At 37.3% G+C, this 23242-nt stretch overlaps 2 protein-coding genes across 3 annotated transcripts in view; one reads left to right on the forward strand and one right to left on the reverse strand.

The window, feature by feature from the left end:
• On the reverse strand, positions 1 to 17494 carry LOC138045941 (fructose-bisphosphate aldolase, non-muscle type-like). The gene is made up of 5 exons (XM_068892580.1): positions 17177 to 17494; positions 9179 to 9300; positions 4609 to 5508; positions 1368 to 1532; positions 1 to 762 (listed from the first exon to the last, which is right to left on the reverse strand). The coding sequence occupies exons 3-5, from the start codon at positions 5306 to 5308 to the stop codon at positions 548 to 550; spliced, it is 1080 nt and encodes a 359-aa protein (XP_068748681.1). The 5' UTR covers positions 5309 to 5508; positions 9179 to 9300; positions 17177 to 17494; the 3' UTR covers positions 1 to 547.
• The window catches only part of LOC138045940 (required for meiotic nuclear division protein 1 homolog), a 19568-nt gene continuing 1972 nt past the window's right edge, over positions 5647 to 23242 (forward strand). Inside the window, exons 1-11 of one of the 2 annotated variants that reach the window (XM_068892578.1) lie at positions 5647 to 5844; positions 9171 to 9320; positions 9527 to 9635; positions 13309 to 13381; positions 14468 to 14510; positions 15373 to 15473; positions 16040 to 16146; positions 18256 to 18320; positions 19724 to 19800; positions 20606 to 20729; positions 22283 to 22399. In XM_068892578.1, the coding sequence (XP_068748679.1) occupies positions 5740 to 5844; positions 9171 to 9320; positions 9527 to 9635; positions 13309 to 13381; positions 14468 to 14510; positions 15373 to 15473; positions 16040 to 16146; positions 18256 to 18320; positions 19724 to 19800; positions 20606 to 20729; positions 22283 to 22399 (1071 nt within the window). In that variant the 5' untranslated portion in view covers positions 5647 to 5739. Of the gene's footprint in view, positions 5845 to 9170; positions 9373 to 9526; positions 9636 to 13308; positions 13382 to 14467; positions 14511 to 15372; positions 15474 to 16039; positions 16147 to 18255; positions 18321 to 19723; positions 19801 to 20605; positions 20730 to 22282; positions 22400 to 23242 lie in introns of those variants that run through there. The other variant, XM_068892579.1, reaches the window with a different exon arrangement.

Consider the following 23242-nt stretch of genomic DNA (forward strand, 5'->3'; position numbering starts at 1 on the left):
TTTTCATAACTTTCATTTTAATCACCATGTCTTACATAGCAACCTTAATGGACAACTTCACAGCTCTGTGCCAGTTTGTGATTACCAGTTTTGCAATCCTGAAGAACACCTGTACGTAATTGAAGGGTGCAGTCGCCGTAGCTAAAGCTTGACAACTGAATACTATTCCTACACCACTTTAATGTGGTGATCACATTCTCGTGTTTATTCTGTTTAATCAATTTGAGACACCACATCAACGGTATTATTCCAAGCAGAACTATTGTAGTACTATACTAAAATATGAACAACCACCACTACAAGTTTCATTTAAGGTAACCAGGTATGCAGTGTTAGCCATAACTCTGCTTCAAACAGCTTGTCTCGGATGCAAATTCCAGCTTTTTTGAATCATTTTAACAACTTTACTACTATACCACTACTTGAAATCAGTCAACAGTTAATGGAACAAATTATTATTTCACACCAAGTTTCTTTTACAAGTTTTCGACTATCGCTGCACGATACTATTGAGGTGGCACTTATGGACTGAATCTTAAGTATTGTTCTAATACTGATGATCAGCAACAAACAGACTCTCCCCTCCAGCTAGTCCAGCTCCTCCAGCATACTTTCCTTGGCAAGCAAGCCCATTGGCTGCAGCACGCTTCAGGAACTCTCCTTGTCCAGCTTTAATTTGCTCGGGTTTTCCAGACCAAGCCTTCAGTGCACTTGCTTGTAGAGCACGGCCAAATGAGAAGGTCAAAGCCCATGGCTTCTTCCCTACAGATGAAAAGATACCTGGAAATGAGCCGCCACTCTTTTCACTAGAGGCCAGCTGTTTGAAAGGGGCAGTTAGGTTTATTCACTAGTTACGCAATCTTGATAGTGTTAAATTTTTAGGTGGAGAGTCGTATCCTTTCATTTCACAGAGGTCTGCTTTTTGGAAGTCCTATTACAACATCAAAAACCCAGAACACTTCAATCTAAAAAGTAGCATTCAAAATTTTAAAAGCATGCAATGTCAAAAACCAGTGCAAAGAAGTTTGCACCATCAAACAATAAGTTAGCCTGTAGGCTATGTCTGAAGAGTAGTCATAAGATGAATGAATGACAAGAGTTGCAAGAAAAATTGCTCCGAGTAACAGTACCTTTAATGTGTCTAAATTTAGTTAGTTGCGATCTTAAGCCAATTGACTGTACTTGTCTAAGTTATATTCCCATTGTAAGTGTGGTATTGCTGTCGAAAGATGTTTCACATAATGGCGCTGTTTTTAATGGTAGCACAGTAGTTTTCCAATATCTGTTTATGCAAGGCAATGTAAAGGTATTGCTTTGCAGAAACGTTTTTAAAAATATTGTAAATCGTCCAAAAAAACAACCCAAACCTGGATATTGGTTGATGGCATTGAGGTGGACAGATGCTTCTTCCTCTGACTGTCCTCCAGACAAAAACACAACCCCAGGAACAGCTACTGGTATGGTGCGTTGAAAAGCAGTAACAGTGGCTTTAGCAACAGCTTGAGGGGTGTACTTGGTGGGGCAACTCTGACCTGAAGGAAACAAGAAGTACTCTCAAAGATGAAATCCAAGCAATTCCCTCCCTGGTGGAGCAGATTTTTCCTTCTTGCTATGAATTGCTTAAAATTTGGCATGCTAAATCCTGTTTATCAAATACAGGGCAAAATTACTGAATGCTGATTGGCTGAGACGGAGGGCATTTTTCCTTAATCATGAGGGTACTTTTTTTAAATCAAGACGGCACGGTAACTTGATCCTGATTGGTTAACAGTTGCTTATCCAGATCAAGCAAAGTTTCAAAAGAATTTTCTTCCAAACTACTTATACACATAAATTACATTTGAAGCACTATTTCTGTTGACAGCAACAATTTATCGAATTGAACTTTAACCGAATGGCAGAATGTTGATTGTCATTCGCCACGGCACTGAATCGGCTTCCCTCAGTGATTTTGCCCTTTATGTGATAAACATGTAACCGCAATGTGCCCTCATGCAATTAAGGGTTAATTTCAAAATTGCCCTCCTCTGAACTTTGTGAAAACCTTGACAATGTTCCTGAAATTAACCCTTAATTGCGTTCTGGCTCATGCGATTATTTGGACTAGAGATGTCTTGATGAGTATATCAGCTGCAAAAGCACAAACTATGCAGTGTTTTCATTGAACACAACATTGAGTACAGTAAAACTCTGTGAGTAAGAACCTTCCATTTCAAAATTTAGCCTAAACATCTGAGGCCATCTTGGTTATTTGGCGCTACCCACCTTGTTGGCTATTTACCATCTCATATCCAATGCCCGCTCATGGAATAATTGTTATTAGTAAATTTTCAGCTCCGACTATTGCATTTCTAGCTTTTTGATTGGCTAAAAAAACTCCGACTATGAGGCAATAGTTGAAGTTTTACGTCATATGGAAAATAGTGCGCCAAGATGCTCTTTCCGCACGCTTTGTAACATTGTGGAAATAAAAATCGGCCGCAAAACCCGGTTTGAGAATTTACTAAAACAATTATTCCATTCACCCTTGTTGGATATGAAGTGATTATAACCAACTCGCGCTACGCGCTCGTTGGTTATTTTATCACTTCATATCCAACTCGGGCTCATTGAATAATTGCTATATAGCCCTTTTCACGGTTAGTTTTTCTCATTTGCATCACAATGTAATCTAACGTGGATGCGAGGCAATTTCGGGTTCAAACTACAAAATAGCACGAAATAGCCTCACCTGCATGCTAGATTACATTGTAATGCAAATGAGAAAAACTAACCGTGAAAAGGGCTATTAGTCCACTATGCAACAGCCAGTTTTTCCTTATCCCTTATATACCATTTAAATAAAATTTTAATACAGATTTTTATACAAAATTCACATTAAAATGACTATGAGTAAAATCTAAAGATCACATGACATCATCTCTAGCCAAAAGTACTGCTCATCTCAATTTAGAAAATTTCAATCTTTTTGGTCAATGGGTTCTTGTTTAGAGGAAGTCTAACTGACAAATTTTTAAGCTAACAAGTTCTTAAAAATAGGTTCTTACTTGTGGGGTTTTACTGTATTCACCACACACTGTATCCTACAGTTTTCTAAATTGTAAACTGAAAATCCTAGAATAAGCCACTCTTAAATCACTTTTAGTCTTGCAAGTTAAAGTGCTACCATGATCAAATTTTTATCCCTTGAGTTGTTAGGTTTATCATATAGAATTCCAGGAAAGATTACAAATGCTGTTTACTGTTTGGAAATATCTGCATTGGTTCCAGAGATATTTCAGTTTGAAAAATGTGTAAAATATGCAAATGAGAGGATTGATGACGCCATTTACTCAACCCAATATAAAATCAAGTATATAAATAGAGCTATCTCGGTTAATTTGCAGCACAAACCATTGAAACATGGTAGGCTAATAGTTCTACAGGCAACACACCTACGACTATAAAGAAATTGGTTCCCATGACAACTCACTCTTTTCCAGTTCCGTCCAACCTTATTTAAATATTTTGGTGATCTTACGCTAGAAAAACATTTAACAAGGCCATAAACTCAACCTAACATATTTACATGCTTGCAGGATCATGCAGACGAGGCAACATTGGCAAATATCAAAATAGAACACAACTGGTCTTTAAAATCAGGGAGGTCTGGAACACAGTATGTTGCCATGGTAACAAACCTGGTATGCGCATAATGTGGAGCACATATCCTAGAATTTTACTGCCCTAATCAAGCATTTCTGATATAAACTGGCTGAGATATTTCTTTTCATCATATTTGATCAAAATTCGGTTGAGTTTATGATGTCATCACTTGGCTAATTTGCATATTTTACAAAATTTAATTTCTCTGGAACAAAACGAGATATTTGAAAATAGTAAACAGTATTCTCCTTCTCATACAGACTACAAGCTTATGTCCTAGAATGGCTTAGATAGGAAAGATAAGAATTTCGTCATAGTAGCACTTTAAAAGAGGAATTTTCCCATATGCTTAACCTAAAACACAGAATAATATTTAATAATCAATAATATTTAAATTAGAAAAGAAAAAATAGTTTGAGTTGTATGCACTTTAATTGTTAAGGTTGACCTCACTGATCTTTAAACAAATAATTAGCCTTAAATTGGCAAGCATTGGGCAAGACAATTTTCTCTAAATTTGTACCAATGTACACTAATTACTAGAAACCTTCTCTTCACTAAACCAAGATTTTAAGATCCACTAAATTAAGAATTTAGCGCCACATTTTTACATGGAAAGGTAAGATTTTGCGAAATAACTTATGTTAATCAAATTTTCAAAAATTCAGAATTGTGTAAATACAACGTGGCAGACAATTTGACATAGCTTAGGATTGTCAAGGTATTCATTGTCGCAATTACATTAACCTTAATGTTTGTACTTGTTTTGACACATATCGGTAAGAAAAATCACGTTTAAATTGTTGCAAAGTCATCGAAGATATAAAATTATGTAAAAGAATTAATACAAATGCCAATATCCAACAACAAAACATCTCCCACTGCGAACAGAATAAACCACAAAAGAAAGGGTAGCTTATATAACAAATACTAAAATGCAAGCAAACAAACACAGATTCCTACCAGCTGTAACCATGTTGGGTTTGAGAAGAGTTCCTTCAAGGTAGACATGATGGTCGACCAAAGCCTTATACTGAGCAGAAAGCACAGCTTCTGTGACAGTTTGGCATCGCTCTAATGTGTGGTTGCCATCGCACAAGATCTCTGGTTCAACGATTGGAACAAGACCATTCTGTTGACAAATGGTAGCATATCGAGCAAGGACATTTGCATTCTCCTTAATCGCCAACTCTGAAGGTGTATGGTCTGTGATTTTGAGAACACAGCGCCATTTGGCGAAGTCGCAGCCGTCTTTTTTGTACTGAGCACATCTTTCGGCCAGTCCATCGAGTCCTTGCGTTGTTCCCTCTCCGATTGTTCCAGCAAGCGGAACAACACCTTTGTCGACTTTGATTCCTGGGATTATTCCACTATCGCGCAATATTTTCACAAATGATGTTCCATCGTCTGCTTTCTGATAGACCGTTTCGTGGAAAAGGATAACACCACTGATGCTCTTGGCCATTTCGGATCCCGAGGTGAACAGAAGTTGGCGATACGAGCGACGATTCTCCTCCACGTTCTCTACTCCGATGCCAGCAAGACGCTTGCCCATAGTGCCTGTGCTTTCATCTGCCGCCAGGATTCCTTTACCGGGTGTTACAATGGTGTCTGCAATTCTTTTCAGTTCTGCTTTCAATTCTGGCGTTAAAGGGGCATCCATGGTGATCAGGACGACAGTCTTCGAACCTTCGGAAAGACGCACTTCAGACCAAGAATGGGATCGAAGGTCGTTCTGTACGACAAATATGTACTTCTTTGAAGCGTTCTGATTGGCCAGCCTTGATAACGAGACTTGCTTCTTAACCAATTAATGTTTGGTTTAGAATCCACACCTATCGTCTGTGACAACTGTGTGACAGTCTGTGTGACAATAAAGTTGGTAATGAATATTTATTGCTAAGACGTGGCAAAAGTTGGAGTGAGACGGTAGCTTACGAATTTTCATTGCTTTGCATGCCAACCGCAACATATGACCACATATGCATATTACATTCGTGGTGGGAAAGATCTGGGAAGGGCGAGGATAGGGAGGGGAGATCTGGGTTTGAATTTGAGCCCACAGTGTGCTCAGCATAAAAAGACCAAAACAAGATGGCGACCAAACTTGTACAAAAAGTGAGCTCTTTAAGTGCATGTCGCAATCTTCATTTCTCCTGGCGAAGAGCTACGAACGCATTGAAGAGATGTAGTATTCAGGTATCTAGACACTGAATGAATATTCAAACGGTTTTCTGCATCCAGGCTTGAACGAAGTGTTCCTTGTCTTACTCTAACATAAGCTTTAAAATTTTGTGAATATTCGCTCGTGTTTGATCATTTTTTGAATTGTATGTTTATAGAAAATCAACTATGGTTGTCAACACGTCGAGGATTTTGGATGAGCCTCTTGGCAGCTTTAAATTAATTTCGGGGGTCAATAGGGCTGTCAACCCTCAAAGCCTCAAATATATTGTGGAATTGATAGGGATGGGATGATCGAAGACGTGATAACGCTTGTGATGTCGTTTCTGGTGGCGTCATATTACGTCTTTTATGGAAAAAATACTTGTTGGTTCTGTTTGATAGATAATATTTAAATCGGGAATCTTTGCATTTTTTTAGCTACATTTGTCCATATTTAATTTAGTAGTAACCCTAAATATGATTTGCCTTTACAGTTGAACCTCGATTATCCGGACTCGTTGGGACTGCACGAAATAGTCCGGATAATCGAGAATATGAATATTAATTAGGAACAAAAACTGATTACATTAAGAAAGCAACATTTAATCGTGAAACAAAAGATTTGCAAATCGTTTGGAAAACAATATGGTCTACATCTTCACTGTCCATTGTGAATACTTGTACACGTGTCGGCAAAGGCCATGATCTTTTCCTTGCTCTTGCGGATATCAGATATCTGCCGTTTACTAACGCCATATTCAGCTGACAAATTGGTTCCTTTTTCTTCTTTCTCAAAAGAACGGATCGCTTACGCTTCAAGGACCTGATGGTGAATAAACATTCGTGACGTAGTATAGCTTGTTTGCCGAACGAGGCAATAGAGCGTGAAATTTCACTTAGCAACAAAGCAACTCTAAGCCAATCAGAACTCATTCGAAAGTTCTGCATTAGTTACAACGTGTGCGAGCGCTGCTTTATTTTGCTTTTTGAAAGAGAAATAAACTCGCGTTTACTTTTCAACGCTGTAGTTTTAAAAAGAATATGGCTAGGGATCTTGATGATGACTGATAAATATTCATGACAAAATTGGGACCAGAGAAAAAGTCCAGATAATCGAGAAATCCGGATAATCGAGGTCCAGATAATCGAGGTTCGACTGTACAAGTAATTGAAAACCAAAAGTTGAAAGTCCTAAAAACTCCCTTGTAAGTGAAGTAAAATCAATCGACATCTTCAATTTCCACGATTTGACAACAGTACACAAGACCTCATGCAACCTAGTCAAAAAACGCGTGAAGTATGTCATTGGCATAATTTTGCAACATTTGATTTGATTGGTTTATTTCAGACCAATCACTTTATTGCTTAAAATACAATCAGTCAATAGCAAGAAACGGGTTACCAGAGTTTATGAAACGTTTGAATTTTGTTATTATCGATGTTAAGATAACTCAAACAACATGAAATATTTTAAATTTTATTGTTGTGAAAGTCGATTCTCACTAGAAATGACAAACTTCAGTGATCAATTGGGAGATTTCAGAACATAATCTTGAGACCAGGAGATACAGTCCAAAATCTGGAGTTTCCCGGAATATCTGCTAGAGTTGACAGCCCTGGGTCTAATGCTTGCATCCACCCCCCCTTTCAGTGATCAACCCTGCCCACTTTCCCCCCCCCCCAAAAAAAAAAATGTCACCACCCATCCCCTGGTAGCCCAGCAGCTCCTTCAGAAAATACAAGAAATCTACGGCCATTGTGAATTTACTGGTAAACAGTATGTCAATAATTCTTATTAGTTAACAGAGATTCGATCAAGCAATATTGGTTATGTGGCCATGATAGCTAAGAAAGATAAAGAAATCCATTTTGTCAAGTACTAGTGGAGCAAAGTCTTTAAAAGGTTGAAAGTCGTTTTTATCCAGGAAATTTGATGACCCGTTCGGGAGACTGGGAAACTGATTTGTACCGTATCCGGTAGACTCCCGTATAATCCCGGAGAGTTGGCGAAAGTGTGTTTACAAGCATTTAATATGTGAAATTTCTTTTGATATCCAATTTTTTTAACCATGAAACAAAAAGGCAGCATTTAAACAGTGAATGAACTTCTGCCTCCAGTAGATGACGTTACATCGCTACCTGCGTTTTTCTTCAAGCTTCCAAGTAATTTGCATGAGGTGAACTCTCTTAACCCATTCACACCCAAAGCACGCCCAGTTGACAAGTAAAATCATCTCACTCTCAGGTGGAGAAGGGCTCATGGACTTCAATATAAAACCTTAAAGTGGTGTTATTAGATGGGGAAGGCTTAACTTTTAAGTGGACATAGTTGTTTATTGGACCTGGATGTTGTTAATTAACCCTGTCATCCCTGATGGGTTCCCCATTGATGAATAAAATGTCCTGTTTTCAAATAAGCCATTGAAGGTCAGCAAGAAGTAGGCTGCACAAGGAAACCATTGACTTATGTAAAACTTTGAAGCTTTTGTTTCATATGCAAACTGATTCACTAAACATGGTGGCCATCATAATGAATAATACGAAACCTTTCTTGATAACTTTTGTGACTGTCCCTATGATTGGCAGAATTCAGTCCAAAATCTTAATTATAAAACCTACATGATTGCACAGGTTAGATTTCTTGATTAGCCTTAGGTTATCCTTATGAGACATAAATAGGAATGTAGTGTGTGCTAAATACATGTAGTAAACTTAAAAACAGCTTACGACTGCCTAGTTGCCAATGAATGAACTGACACAACATTAAGAAATAATTAATGTAAATGCTTATCATAACATTATGCATTGGCACTCATCTTGCTTTCAGGGTTGGGTTCCCCTGGAGTGTTGTGTATTTTGTGTTCATTCTTTTGTGAATTGATTCAGAGTTTTCACCATAGCTCCGATGAGGAGAATCTCTTGGCTGCATTTACAAGTCATGCATATTGTACTTCAAGCATTTTAGACAGACCCACCGAGCTGGTTACTATTTCTTCAAAACCTGTCCCCACACTACTTCTTTAATTGTACACGTGAGCTCATAGTGAAAGGAGAGTTATCCCAAAGCCTTTATAACAGCTGCATCCCGGCGGGTCTAAAACACAGGTCACATTCCACAGGTCACTCGTTGCAGGTCATTGTTTTACCTTTTGGAAAGTAACCCCAACCCTCAATTTGGCTAACCTTAGGCCTAAGGTTGGTTTTTAGGCCTAGGGTAGCCAAATTGAGGGTTTTGGGTTACTAAACAATGACCTACGACGAGTGACCTGTGGATCTGTGTTTTAGACCCGCCCGCTGCATCCTGTTGCTACTTGACATCCATTTTTAAAAAAATAAAAATTACGGTATTTCATTCATAGATCTTTACCATTCCACTTTGCAATGCAAGCAGCAGTACCTCTATCAAGGGAGCACCAACACAGACAGCACCTCAGTCAAGAAAATCCCGCACAAGGACAAAATCACCATCTCATAAATTACGAGCAAGCCCTGAAGAAAAAGATCAACTTGTAAGCAAGTCATTGATTCATTCAGTTATAAAATTACAAGAGAATTTTGCAGGTAACCTTCAGAGAAACGATTAACTGTGTATATTAATTTTAATTTATTTTATTTTTGCCTCAAGTTTATTAATTTAAAAGTGAATACCCTTTCCCTTGAATATAAGTTAGATGGATTAGCTGGAAAGCAACCTATTGTTTTTTTTATTGGTCAGGGGTTGATGCATTGCTCTGCTTATGTTACTGGTGAGAGATATAACATTCATGGCATTCGCAATTATTTGATCAGCATGCCCAAGTACCAGGTTAAATTTATGCCTGAAGGTAATGTAAGAATGAAGTCATCATTTTAAATTAATGAACTAAATAAATTAAATAAATAATATTAAATTTAAATAAATTTGAAGAAGGCTCTGGAAAAACATGCTATGTGACAATTTTTGGAATTTTCAGAATTTTTAGAATTTATGCTTTAAACAATAGACCAATTTTGATATATTAATAAAATTCAGTCCTAAACAAAAGGGTGTCTCAAAAACGAAGACCGTAATATAAGACCCCAAAGGCCCTAAGATCCTGAGACTGTAAGACCCCAAAAACTCAAAAACTCTGAAACGAATAAACAGGGCTCAAAACTAACTTTTTAGCTCACCTGCCTAGTGGCTAGTATCAGGTCTGATTTCACTAGCCAAATCTAAATTTGCACTAGCCAGTCTCGTCATGCGCAGTTTCGTTCATTTGTAAAAACTATCACGCAAAAAATTCAACATTTGCAAACACAATTCACGCTTTCAGTAAATATTCTCACATTAATTCTCATGTCCATCCTCAGTGGCGCAAATATGCAGGACTTGTACGGCTTCCCATATTTTTCTTACAAAGGAAAAGTTTTTGTTGCCTTCAGGCCAATTCTCGCACAACTGTTGCCAAAACTTTGCGACTCACAAATACACTGGAGTATGGAAAACACATAATAACTTAAATTAAGAAATAAACCGTACATAAAATTAAACTGCTCATTTGGAAGTCTGTGGAAAGGCTCTTCCTTTGATTAGAGCTATTTGCGACTGAAAGGGCCATTCTACGCATGAAGTACAAAAGCAGCAGAATGCGGGAAAATAATATCTTAACTTAGATATAAAGGAAATTTGAAAGGACAGACTTGCCCTCCTATCAGATTGTCTTTTTAATAGTTTCAAAAAGCAATCTGTGCATTTTATTGTTGAATGGCTTTTGGAGTCAATTAATATTTGGCGGCCACAATGCTCACGAGCAAGTTTTCTCTCCTTTTATGTGAGATTCACCATTCCTAGTAAATGAGATATTAGTCACTCCATATTATCTCTTTCTTTCTTTTAATTTGAAATTAATTATATTTGGATTGAACTTCTAAACAAGTATGTGACCCATATACACATAACAACATTGCAAACAGTCGCAAACAGTTTGCGTAGGCTCGATCGCAAACACTGTCCCTTTTTGCATTTGTGTTTGCGATCCTGTTGTGTGATTGCTTTATGCAACACTTGACCTCGTGACATCGTAAGTAAAGGGCGCAAAAATGTTATGTTGGAGTTGTTGCAAAGATAAAGGCGGAGAGGAAGTGTCAAGAAACGTCACAGATTCTGGTTCCGATACATTTTCGAGGGGCAGCAACGACTGCAGCATAGCCAGTATCAAATTATACTGTAGGAACTGGCTCTTTGTGATCAAGAACTTTACTATAGGACGGTATATTTGGCGGGGTACTCCCTCATAATATTCATTAAATCCACACTGTTTTGAGGAGTATCCTCATTGCCACAATAGTACTCGCGCCATTTTCATTACTTAAATACTTGCCTCTAATTCGTCGAAACGTATCAATTTTTGTGCACAAAAACATTGTCAATGGACGCAAACAATCAGAAACAGTTTACGATTGTGTTTCCATATCGTTGTTTTGATTCTTCGCTTTTGCATTGCTACTCGTCGCCAACAAGACATAACGATAGAAAATTTTCTATCTCTTGCGTCTTGTTTGCGATCATCGGAGATTATCGGTGATTGGTTGGGGATGAACGTAAACGGTGTTTCTATTTACGCAAACTGTTTGTGATCAAGCTCTCGGAAGGTGCTTGTGATTGTTTGCGACAGAGTTACGCGCATATGGAAACAGCAGCCGAACTGCAGCCTGTGGCTAGTTGGCGACTGTTAGTGTCGAGCCCTGAATAAAGTACCCCCAAACCCCCAATTTGGCTAACCTTAGGCTAACCTAAGGCCTAACCAAATTGAGGGTTTCGGGGTACTCTATTAATTTCCGAGGTTTCAAGTTTTTGGGGTCTTAGGGTCTTCGTTTTTGAGACACCACTAAACAAAAGGCATTATCTTGAGGCTCTGGGGAATAAGAACATTAGGTGGAAGTGTTGGAGGATCGGGGAGAGAGTACAGTTTTGTGAGGCAGATCTGTATGGTCTCGTCAAGTGGAACATTAGTGAAGAGAGAGCTCACATCAAAGGAACATAAAATCTCATTATTGTGCTTGCAAGACATTGCCCAGTCTAGAAAGCTGGAAGAGTCCTAATTGATTTTTGGAGATCGGATGGAGAATTTGAACAAGAAACGACACGGGATTGTAATTATATTTGTTCGTGGAGGAGACGATTGGACGAAAAGGGCAACCGGGTTTGTGAACCTTTGGAAGACCGTAAAGTAGACGGGTCGATGTGGAGTTTTAGCAAATGGTAGCTCTGATTTGAATTGTAAAATAAAGGAAACTTTATTAGTGCGTGACCTTAAACCAGCGTTAACGAAAGCGTTGGCAGAGAAAAGCTGTGGCTTTATTAAACGGTCAGTTTTCACTGCTATTTATCTTACTATTTTTATCTTATTCTCTTTAGTTACCAGTCTTCTTAATTTTATATATATCATATTTGAATTTGTTCAACCGTCACTTCTGAAGATGTATGTTGTAGCATACAAAACGTCAAGTCCTAAGTAAAATGCGTTTTGTCATGATTATGTTTGGAGCCGCTGTTTGTTTTAAATTATTTTTGATTAGACTGAATTTTAATAATTATATCGAAATTGGTTCATTGGCACAGATGTTTAGGAAATGAAAATAAAAACAATGCCCTGTTTTGTTTTTTTTTGGCTGTTTCATGGTTGATATCCGAGAATTATTGTGTTCAAAAAAGGTCTGTTTTCTGCAGTGGTGTCGTTTGTTAAACAAGAAACTAAAAAAATATTTTGTTTTTTTAAATATTAATCAAATTAGCGTAGGGACACGCTAGCATACAAAGTGTGATAGAGGTTTCATGCAAAAGTTTGTGATTCCTTGGATACAATCCTAGCCAAAATGTTTGGCGACATGACCCTTTTTAATTTGCCTGCCTTTTGGGTAGATCACGTGTGCATGTACTTCCAAATTGCATCTAATTTCCACCCACGTCTTCATTGTGTACAAGCTTGCGAAGTTTCTCCCCTACCCCTGTAAGCATTCTTGAAGGCCATAATATTATTATGTATCTTGCATTTTGATAAGTGTTTGACCCAAGGGACACAGCATAATTTGTCCAGTGGGGAGAGGAGATCAATGGAACATTATTTTATTTGGAAAAATGACAAAGTGTCCCAAATGCTTTGGCTAGGATTGTATTAAGTGAAGTGAAACTTATATTTTTTGCCCCAACTAGCTAATGTTACTAGTTAAGCAATCATACAGGGGCAGATTAGATTTAAAGGGAGGACTGTCGTTTAAGGCCCTGTGTCTTTTTTTTAATTTATGTAAACACTCCCAAACAACATAAATTGTTTTTGATGTGGGTTGACCTTGTGAAACAGCAGTTATTCAAAAATGCTGACTGAACGTAGTATCAAATTATAGCCATTACTTTTAGGCAGCATTATTATAACAATTATTGCTGTTGTCTTCCTTGTCTACATGTACCTTAACTGGCAGAAATTTCCACCTTTCAAGCCTATTTAGTAATGCAATGCTTTGTTAAATTTGTCTTAGATGAACAGAATGTCCTCCATGTGACTATTAAGGACAAAGATGGAGAAAACACATCAGATGTATTCTTCTTCAGGTATACTCATTAACTTTAAAAATGGAATAAGTGTAGTCAGCAGATGTCATAAGTTCTATGGAAAACTGTTTGCCTCTGACTCTTGATATATCTCAACAGACGTTTCGGCTAATTCTTAGGCCTTCATCAGTGATATGAAAGCGAAGTTCGTTATCATACGCTAATATTTAAAGTAACATGGTGCAAAGCTTTGCTTGTGACCATGTAATTCATGCTAGCGCAATGCCTTTGTAGGCTTCTGGAAGTACGATATGATCGTTCCCAGCGTTTTGGGTACAAAGTAGAGTGCCAGGCTTTGAGGAAAAGCCACTTGTGGTAATTGGCTTCGAAACCAACGACCTTGACATTTTCAAAGTTTATGTTGTGGCTGAAATGGTGGACATGGCTTGCAACTTTTGAGTTATGGCTCAAATTTATACAGGAAACTACACTTCAGTAACTAAAGCCAGCATCTTTCTACGATCTTCCAAAAATTCACAAACCGGAATGGAAGGCCATATTTGCGACCCATCACAAGCAGTATATCTATAAATTAGGTAGTCTGACGTATGCAGTGTCACGGAGCTCTGCTATTATTATCTTGAATAATGAAGCTATAATATAGCATATGAAATTAGAGGCTTAAAGAAAATGAAAAATTTGATCAAATGTTGGAGGAAACTCGCAGCGACATGCCTATCGGGCATATTCTAGACAAACTTTAACTCCTCTCTTTGCTCTGTCAGTGTCCCTCTGTGCGAAAATCGCTTCACCAGGTGACATCACACACCATACTCAGACCCAATCTCCCACAAACTCAGTGATGAACGAAATTGGCGCATATTTTCAGAATTTTGGAAATAACATATATATAATGAAAATTTTTCACCAACATGATCAGGAGTTAAAGTATATTTTGACGGCAGGCCGCGCTAGCAAAATTTACATGTAGGTGGGTTCTAAGAAAATTTGGGCTCAAACAGGATGTAAACCCATGGCTGTTTGATTGCGCAGCACTGCCCTACCATCTGCGAGTTTGCAGAAGTTCATAGTAAAATCAGTTGTTTCATCAATTTTTCTGCCTATTTTATCACTGTTGTCAAACAGGTGGCTTGGTTCATTGGTAGTCTGGAATGTTTCTAGCTCTGAGGTAAAGAATACACTGTATAATACTTTTGCGTGCATGGACAGCATTATAATAATTATGTAGAATGTCTTTACCGGTGGGTTCAGCACATTGTCTCTTATTGAGAGTATAACTTTCATACTTTTAAGATGAGTATAATGGGTTAATTTTATATATTAAAATAATGCACCACATCATTTTCTGTTCTACCAGAAATCCAGAAAAAATAATCCACCATTAATTAGTGTTACCTGTATGTATCAGAAACAGGCTCTTGTGTAAAATGGCAGTTTCTTCTTAGGGCACCACTGAACAAACCTGCAGCCTGAATTTTATTGCATAATTTTCAGATACTTTTCTTAGTTAGTACTCAAGTTTTCTCCTTGCGTTAACAAATCACGATTCATTTTTTCTACTCTTATACTAGTTTTCTTTATTTAAAAGAAGCACAAGCCACTTCCCATGGTCTTTGGTGCCTCTTTCATGTAGTAATAATAGTTAATAATAGTTAATAATAATAATAATAATAAATTAACAAAAGCAAACACAGAAAATTTGAATGCAATTAACATGGATTAACTACCAGCCACAAAATATTTACTATAGGTGCAATTAGGTTATCAGAAGTCCTACATGGCAACGTAACAATAATACTAATTGGCCGAGTCAGCAAAAATACCATAATACTCTTTGTTTGTCCCCCCAACATTTTGCATAAGCATTGTTTCCAGTTACTCTTGGGACTTATAAATTACAATGGTCCCAAGAGAAAACAGAAGCAATAAGATAAGCAAAGAGTATTATGGTATTCTCAACGTCAGCCAATTATTCCTCCAATCACTGCTTGTCTAAAATTACAATATTCTTACATTTTTTACCCCGCTAGGAGAAGTACTTAATAAACGTGGCAAAGCTGTTCCAAGAAGGAGGATATGAGATGGTGCTTGGAGATACAGAGGACGAACAACTGCTTTATTCACATTCCAAGTGAGTTTATGCAGGTATAGTATTGTTTCAAGTAATAAAATGTCATTACTCTGGTAACATCAAGTGTTTTACAGAAGCTGCTACCATAATTGAAAAGGAAACAGTGTTTGCAATTATCTTTTCAACAATATTTTCTTGGTAGCAGCCAAGGCAACAAAATAGATTGCAACAGCTCTGGCTTATTATTCCATGAGCGCGCATTGGATAATGAGATAATAGATAGCCAACAAGGCACTGTGGGCCAAGTGGGCTATAATCACCTCCTATCCGACAAGCGCAAGTGGAATATAATTGTTTTTATTAAAAACGCCCACAAATTATGGAATCCATACATTTTCCCTACTCTACGTATATTTTGTAAAAACAACAGAACTGATGCGTGTGGTTACTGTTATTTGTAGAGCATGGTATAATAGCTCATAATTATACATCCCTTTTACAATGATTTAGTCTTTATTAATTTTTAATGTGAAAGATACACTGTGCAATATTATTGACTATTTGATAACTAGAATCTTGAATGTTTATGACTGTCATACTTTTGAATTATAATTATTTGGTTTTAGGAATGCCACCTCCCTTGTCAATGGAAGGATCATATTGAATGAAAACTCACAGGAAGAAAACTCGGCTTTGGAAAAGTATGCCTTTTCCAATGCTATGGCCTTATCTGGTAGGAAAATACTTTATTTGTTATGTTTTTCGTACAATTAAGTTTGGTCTTTCCAGCAGAAAAGAACCTCCCCTTTGTTTTGTTTTTTGTAGTTTAATAGTTTGAATTCTTTAAGTGAGATTCATTATAAGCTCTGTTACATGTAGCTAGCAGTGTAGTACGTATATATGTCTACTCAGTAGACTTGTTTTCTCACATCACTTATATTATATAAGTAACTATGTAATATTTTACATCTCAGCTCTGTAATGTGTGTTTGACTGTTTTAAATAAAAAAAATAAAAAGAAACGAAAGGAAAAAAAAGCAACACAAACAAGAAGCAAAAAAAAAAAAAAGAAAAGAAAAGAACTTAATTCCCTGAATTGTGCACTGGCTAACATTGATACACTGTAGGTTCTAATTAAATAATTAGGTATTTAATTACCCAGACTATACAATTAAAGGGGATAGTTTTTGAGTTGATGTAGTGGTTGTTAACCATTGACTCCTGAAACACCCCTGCCCCCCCCCCCCCCCAACATTGATTGACAAGTAAAATCATCTGGCAATATAGACAGAGTAAAATCGATCTACCAAGTCTCGATCACTCCTTAGTCCTATGCGTTGATGGGGTAAAAACTGCTTCACAATGAATACAAAATAGTTTGGCCGACATTGAATCAAGAAGAGGCTTATTTCTCTCATCAACTCAGTTTTGTTATTAAAAATGACTGCTTGTTTTGCCAACTTTACTTACCGTACTTATTCGGCTACAAGCCGAGCTCGGCTATAAGCCGAGACCCCAAACTTCTTACAGAAAAAATCAACTTGATTGACACGAATTGTAAATGCATAATACTCGGCTATAAGCCGAGACCCATTTTAGGTCTTGATTTACGTGTATTATCGACTATGGAATTTTCGTAATTTAAAATACAAATTGACATTGACTGAAAAATTATACTCAAAGCAATCAAATGAACATGAAAGATAAGAAACAAACAAACGACGTGATCGTGAGATGAAGAATGTAATTAAACAATTACTGACCTCATTGGAAACGTGTCTTCGTACAAGCAAAGCGTTTTATAAAAAGTTATTCGACTGAAAACCTTACAACCTCGCTGTTAAACTTAAAATAGTCGCCGAAGCAGAAGCTGTAGAAAATAACTCCGAGATTGCCGGAGAATACGGCATCAGTGAATTGATGGTTCCGTCGCTGGAGGAAAGATAAGGCAAATCTGTTCAACGGGGAGCTTATCGGGGAGCGTATCCCGAGCTCGATCAACGACCTTTGGCGTGGTTTTCAGAGCAAAGGATTCAAGGTAAGATTTTCCCTTTAATGCGTACGGTTTTTTTCCTTGGAAAATGTCGCTACAAGAAGAAATCCAAAGCGTTTTTGTCTCAATGTTGCAATCTTGTTCCCAGACTCCTCGTTCCTTCGATGGGCAAAACAGGCTTGGGGCGATATTCCTGAGATGGTGAGGCGTTCGTGCAAGACTTGTGATACCTCTATAACGCACTCGACGGCACAGAAGACGATGCAGTCTTCGACGAGAATGTTCCAGAATTAAAAAAAAGTGAAGACGAGGAAATGGACGATGAATTCGAGACAGACAACGAGGAAGAAGACGAGCAATAAGATCGATCCCGATCACACAACAACACGAACAGCCACCAAGTAATAAAAGTCCATATTACACAAACACTAACTTCTCTTCATTTTACAAGTAATTTAGTTCGGTTTGTAAGTGAATACACGTTCATTTTTACTGTTTTAATTTGCTGAGAAAATTTTTTTTATCAAAAATACTCGGCTATAAGCCGAGACCCCTTCTACGGCTTCAAATTTGCCCAAATTGAGTGAGGATTTGTGTAAAAATCGCTCGGCTTATAGCTGAATAAGTACGGTACTTTATGAGACATGTGAAAAGCACAATGTGGAGCCGTGGAGCCAAACATGGCAAAATATGTTCAGCTTGGTTTCATTTTGGAAAGATATATCTGATCCACAGAAAAGTTTCTAAAAAGGTGAACCTGAAGAAAACTACATAACAGCCAAGAGTAGTTTGGGTGAGGTGTCCTTTTCTGAATTCATTGTTAATTGTTTCATAATTATTTGTTTGCAGTCAAACTGGCTGTTTGGGAAGATGTTTTAGACCACTATGTACAGTCAATAAGATGGGTCCCAGAGGTTAGTAATCAGTGACAATCTGTAATCCCTATTAGGTGGGGTATGCAATGTTGCAAATTTTGAAGAAATATGGTAGAGGATATTACATGGCAGCAGGTGGATTGTTGATAACATCCCTGCACTTATAAGAGGAGATGATTTATAATGAACAATAATTGTTCATCATGGAATATTACAGTATTCCATGAGCATACATTGGATATGGGATGGTACATGTAAATAGCAGCAATGTAACCTGAAAGAGCATTGTAACCTGTTCAATAGTCAACAACATGATTTATCACTAATTAAAGGAGTTAAACTTTGAATGCACTGCAGCAAACAATATCAACTTAATTCATGACAATTTGTTCATAGATATCAATCTAAGAATTGGAATCACAAATTTGAAAGTCGGGCACATTATATGAATCACTTTCTGTACTGCTACCTAAACTTAATTAACAGGAATCTGCCAAGGACCCGTTGCCTAGCACGTGACCCATCTTGGAATTAACTGATTTTAAACGATTTCACACAGTCATATGATTATCGAATGCTTTGAACCGGTGTCTGACATTTACAGACTGCAGACCACAGACTGCAGACTAACCCTAAATCACAATTATTGAAAGCTAAGCGTTTTAAAATGGGTTCTTTGACTTAAATACAGTTACTGTTTATCAGTGCTATTTGAAATGGATGCTTAGACTTATTATAATACTGTTTATCAGATGAGTGCTATTTGTAGGCAGTCTGCAGTATGCAAATGTCAGACATTGCTTTGAACTGCTAAATCTTCATTTTAATTAATGTGTTTTCCTGTGTCAATACCCTAACCATTTAAACAAATAATCATAAACGGTTTGGCTGTCTTTTTTAGGTGTTTGTTCAATTAAGCCTAAACTTTGCAACTTTGTCTTGACAATTAAACCATTACACGTCTTCACTCACAAAGATGGGAAATCTGTTGAGCAACACAAATACAAAACTGACTTAAATTTGAAAAGGGTTTAATAACAATCAAGTTTTTGTGCAAAATAAATCTTCAGTTGATTACATGTGACTGTATAAACATGAAAGCTGCATGGAGAAACTTGCATGTTTCACAGTTAAATATTGCGAACAAGAATTCTCCATTTCAAAGTAGTCAAATTGTCCTGTCATCATTGTTTAAATTAATAAAAAGGGCAAAATTAACATATTTAAGGCAAGGAATAATTAAACTCCAATGCAAAACTGTCTTGCTGTTGGGTGGCCTCTATTCGTACATGTATTTTTGCAGAAAAGTCAGAATTTTGACAGATATACTTCAATTTACAAGCTCTTCTCGCACACAGTTCTTGGATCCAGAAGATCCAGAATCATAATCCATCTCTTTTGTCTTGTGCTAATCACAAAATTAATATCTGTCCTCTTGCAAGGCTTTGAAAAGGGGAATAAAAGTCAGGATGTCAAGGAAAGAAGTTCTGGAAAAAACAGGAGAACTTATCTCCCTAAGGTCTGTGATAGTAAGATCTGGGAATTTAGCATCTTGAACACTGTTATTCTTCTTACGTAATATTCGTCTTATGTAATAGTAAGAAAGTATTTGGAGCAGAGCAGAAAACTATCAAACTTTACCCACATAATATTATGAGAATGTGAGGTAGTTAAAATATATATAGCACTTTATTCTCTGAGACCAAAGACTCAAAGGGAAACAAAATGGGGGAACAGCTATTACAATCAAGTGATTGAAATTACTAGTAGGTCATTCACAAGTGCCTTAAATTAACGAGATCGAATGATCACGACAGACCAAAACGCATTCATTGTTCCCAACTCAATCTCTTTGAGTAGTGTGTGGGTTAACTAATTCTTAAGCGTTGCACACAAGTACCAATAGTGTATCATCCCCATAATGCATCCACAAACTAAGAAAATGGTGTCTTACATTTTGTAAATGTAACTTAATAAAAGCAGCACTTTTTCCCTATTTAAAGACCCTGACTTGAGTGTTGAATCTTAGTTCTCCACATGTATGTGTTGTGTTCAAATAATTTCATGGTTCAAAATGTTTTAAACTTTATTTCAGATTATAATTAAGCAATAGTGGACCTTTTCTGTGTTTGTAACATAGCCTCATCTAGACACTAGGGGAAGTTGGGAGAATTCAGGACAGTTTAATGAAAACCCAAGACACAGTCAAGGGTTTGCATTTAATAATTGTTGAGAAATTATTCTCTCAACTCCGAAATTGTCTCCTTGAGGCTGGAAGGGTTTAATAACAAAACTATTTAAATAAATCCTTTTGCCTTTTTCAGGTACAAGATCAATCTGTCATCTGACCTTCTAATGACACCAGATTTTTTCTGGGATCGACCAGAAACCCTTGAAAACTTGTATGATAAAACTTGTTACTTCCTAGACATCCATAAAAGGACAAGGGTAAGCATCCTTAGGGCCTATTTACACGATTTCGATTTTCGTTGCATGCAACAAGCTTATAACAAGCCTACAACATGACTTACGGTTGTGGGAGCATTTTAGCATGTTTTAGAATGCTACAGCAATTTTTCTGACCTGTAGCCTGGTCGTAAGCTTGTGTCATTGTACCGTATGGCCCTTACAGTTATGGTTCTTGTCATTGCACTAGACTATGTCACTTACAGACATGACAAAACATGAGAAATGCATTTTTTTGCATAGTTATGAAGGTTATCCTTTAATGTAATGATCCTATTAAAAGTTTCAGGCATCTTCAGAGAAAAGTACTAATAAAATTAATCCTAGTATAATTACCGTAAGTGGAATGCTGCCGAGTAGCAAAACGGATCAGATGCCATGTGCAGCAATGCTGCCGTTGATACCGTGGGCTCGTCTCAGTCAGACATCCAGAAATCTGCACATCTGAAATGAATATGATTAGAATGGTTGCCTCGCAACCTCGGTAACAATAATTATAATTTTAAGTTAGAGTATTCAAAGCTTCCAAGCCATTTTGTCTTCAACCACTGATATCACTGACATTGTTGCCAAGTTGATCAATCCAGCATCATGACAAGGAAAAAGACAAGCAAAAGGCAATGTCCATATTGTATTGCTGGTGCTGGGTACACATATTACCTGCTTTTTTTCTGAATTGCTAGAAGTCCCTCTTTGGCTTAACCCATTAACACCTCAAATGCCCCCCCCCCTCCCCCCCAGTTGATGAATAAAATAGTCTGGCATTAGACAGAGTAAAATGTCTCATTGCCAGGTGTCAATGGGTATTAAAATCAACTAGAAATTCCTCCTCACAACAAGAACCAGACTGAGAACTGAATGTTTGGCCTCAAGGTGACAAGAAACTCAAGCCACTTCTTTGAACTCTTTTAGTGATAACACCCTGATTTAGTGTGCGTGTAAAATTTGGTAATTTTGGTCGAACCATCAGAATGTCAAGGGCTTCATAATTATGCCCAAAAAATTTGCCTTGTGGGCTTTTTCACAATAATTTTTTTTTTTGTTGGGGGTCACCTGTTTCGTTTCTCAACGTCCCTTAATAAGTTTGGCACATTAATTTAAAAGGTTCTTGGGTTTCATCAACCGTAAAATTCAGCATCTTTGTTATTTCCTATAAATGTGGGGAAAAAATGGGTGGGCACTGGCAAGAGAAAAGATGGACAGCCTGCAGTAAGAACCCAAGTATTGATTGTGCATTCCCTCCCACACTTTTATGTAAACTATTCTAATTGCCATCTGTCAAAATTGGTTTTCACCGATCAGAAATAAATCTTAACCCATTCACTCCTCAGGCTTCTCAGGATTTCCCCAGTTATCATCTGGCGTTAGACAGTAAAATCTGTTAGGTCTCACTCCCAGGAGACAATGGGTTAAAGGGGACAGTTTAAGTGGATCTAAAGCCTTGTGGTTTCTGGAAGTCTCCCAGCCGTACATACCTCTGGTGTTAATTTCTGCTACTTATTTATTACTTCTCCTTTAAATATTATTTAATCAAGGTGATAAACGAAAAACTCAACCATTGTACAGAAATGGTGGAATTGTTGAGAACACATCTCAGTGAAAAACACTCCTTCAGATTGGAATGGGGAATTATAGCACTCATAGCAGTGGAGGTGAGGGACTCTGCTTGCAAATAATAATAATGTATCATTTTATTAGTGAAAAGATCTATGCTTTAAATCCACAGCATGTTACACTATTAATTTTGCTTCAAATTGCTCCCTGCTGCAATATTGCAGGCAGCATGGTGAAAGATGTTTGGCAATAATATGACGGTAATAGTTGCCCACTGCAAATGTCAAAGGAATTTGTTAAAGTTTTGAAGTCCAATCGAATGTAAACTCATTTTATTGATAAATCTTTACAACAACACAAATACACATCCGTCATCAGTAAAAAGGTATATAGTGAGCAAAAAGTTCCTAAAACACGTGATCCACTCGCCCCAAGCACGTGATGTCCTAATCTCACAAGAAATATGTAAACAACAACTTAACAGATGATAAAGTGTTAGTTCATTAAAACTTCCATTAATTTTGTATTTCTTAACAGAATTTATGTTGTTTTCTTCAGTTGAGTTACATAATGTATCCTAATTTATTGATGCAAAAACAAATAATTATTAACTTCTTACTAACCGAGCGCGAGGGCTGTACTGGGGAATATTGGGCCAAGGTCGTGGCAGTACGGACCGAGTGCAGCGAGGTCCGTACAAAAACGATCGAGGGCCAATATTCCCCAGTACAGCTCGGTTAGTAAGTAGTTTATTATGTGGCATATTAATTACCTTTTGCTTTGTTTTTGCAAGCCTGCAATCGGCCCGTGGGCATTACGGGAGAATAATGCCCGACAATTCAGTCACAATTAGCCAATCAGAGCGCGCATTATATCGGCTACAAACACAAGCCATATAATAAACAATTATTGCCAGATGAGGTTGAGCATGATATCATGAA

The sequence above is a fragment of the Montipora capricornis genome, chromosome 4 (genome assembly GCF_036669925.1).
Source record: "Montipora capricornis isolate CH-2021 chromosome 4, ASM3666992v2, whole genome shotgun sequence".
Classification (NCBI taxonomy): domain Eukaryota; kingdom Metazoa; phylum Cnidaria; class Anthozoa; order Scleractinia; family Acroporidae; genus Montipora; species Montipora capricornis.

Coding starts and splice junctions, on each gene's coding strand:
- LOC138045941 (XM_068892580.1), bottom strand. CDS start 5,308: ATGGATGCCCCTTTAACGCCAGAATTGAAAGCAGAACTGAAAAGAATT. Junction 1,533..4,608: donor ACCCAACATGGTTACAGCTG/GTAGGAATCTGT, acceptor TGTTTCCTTCAG/GTCAGAGTTGCCCCACCAAG. Junction 763..1,367: donor TGCCATCAACCAATATCCAG/GTTTGGGTTGTT, acceptor TTTCATCTGTAG/GGAAGAAGCCATGGGCTTTG.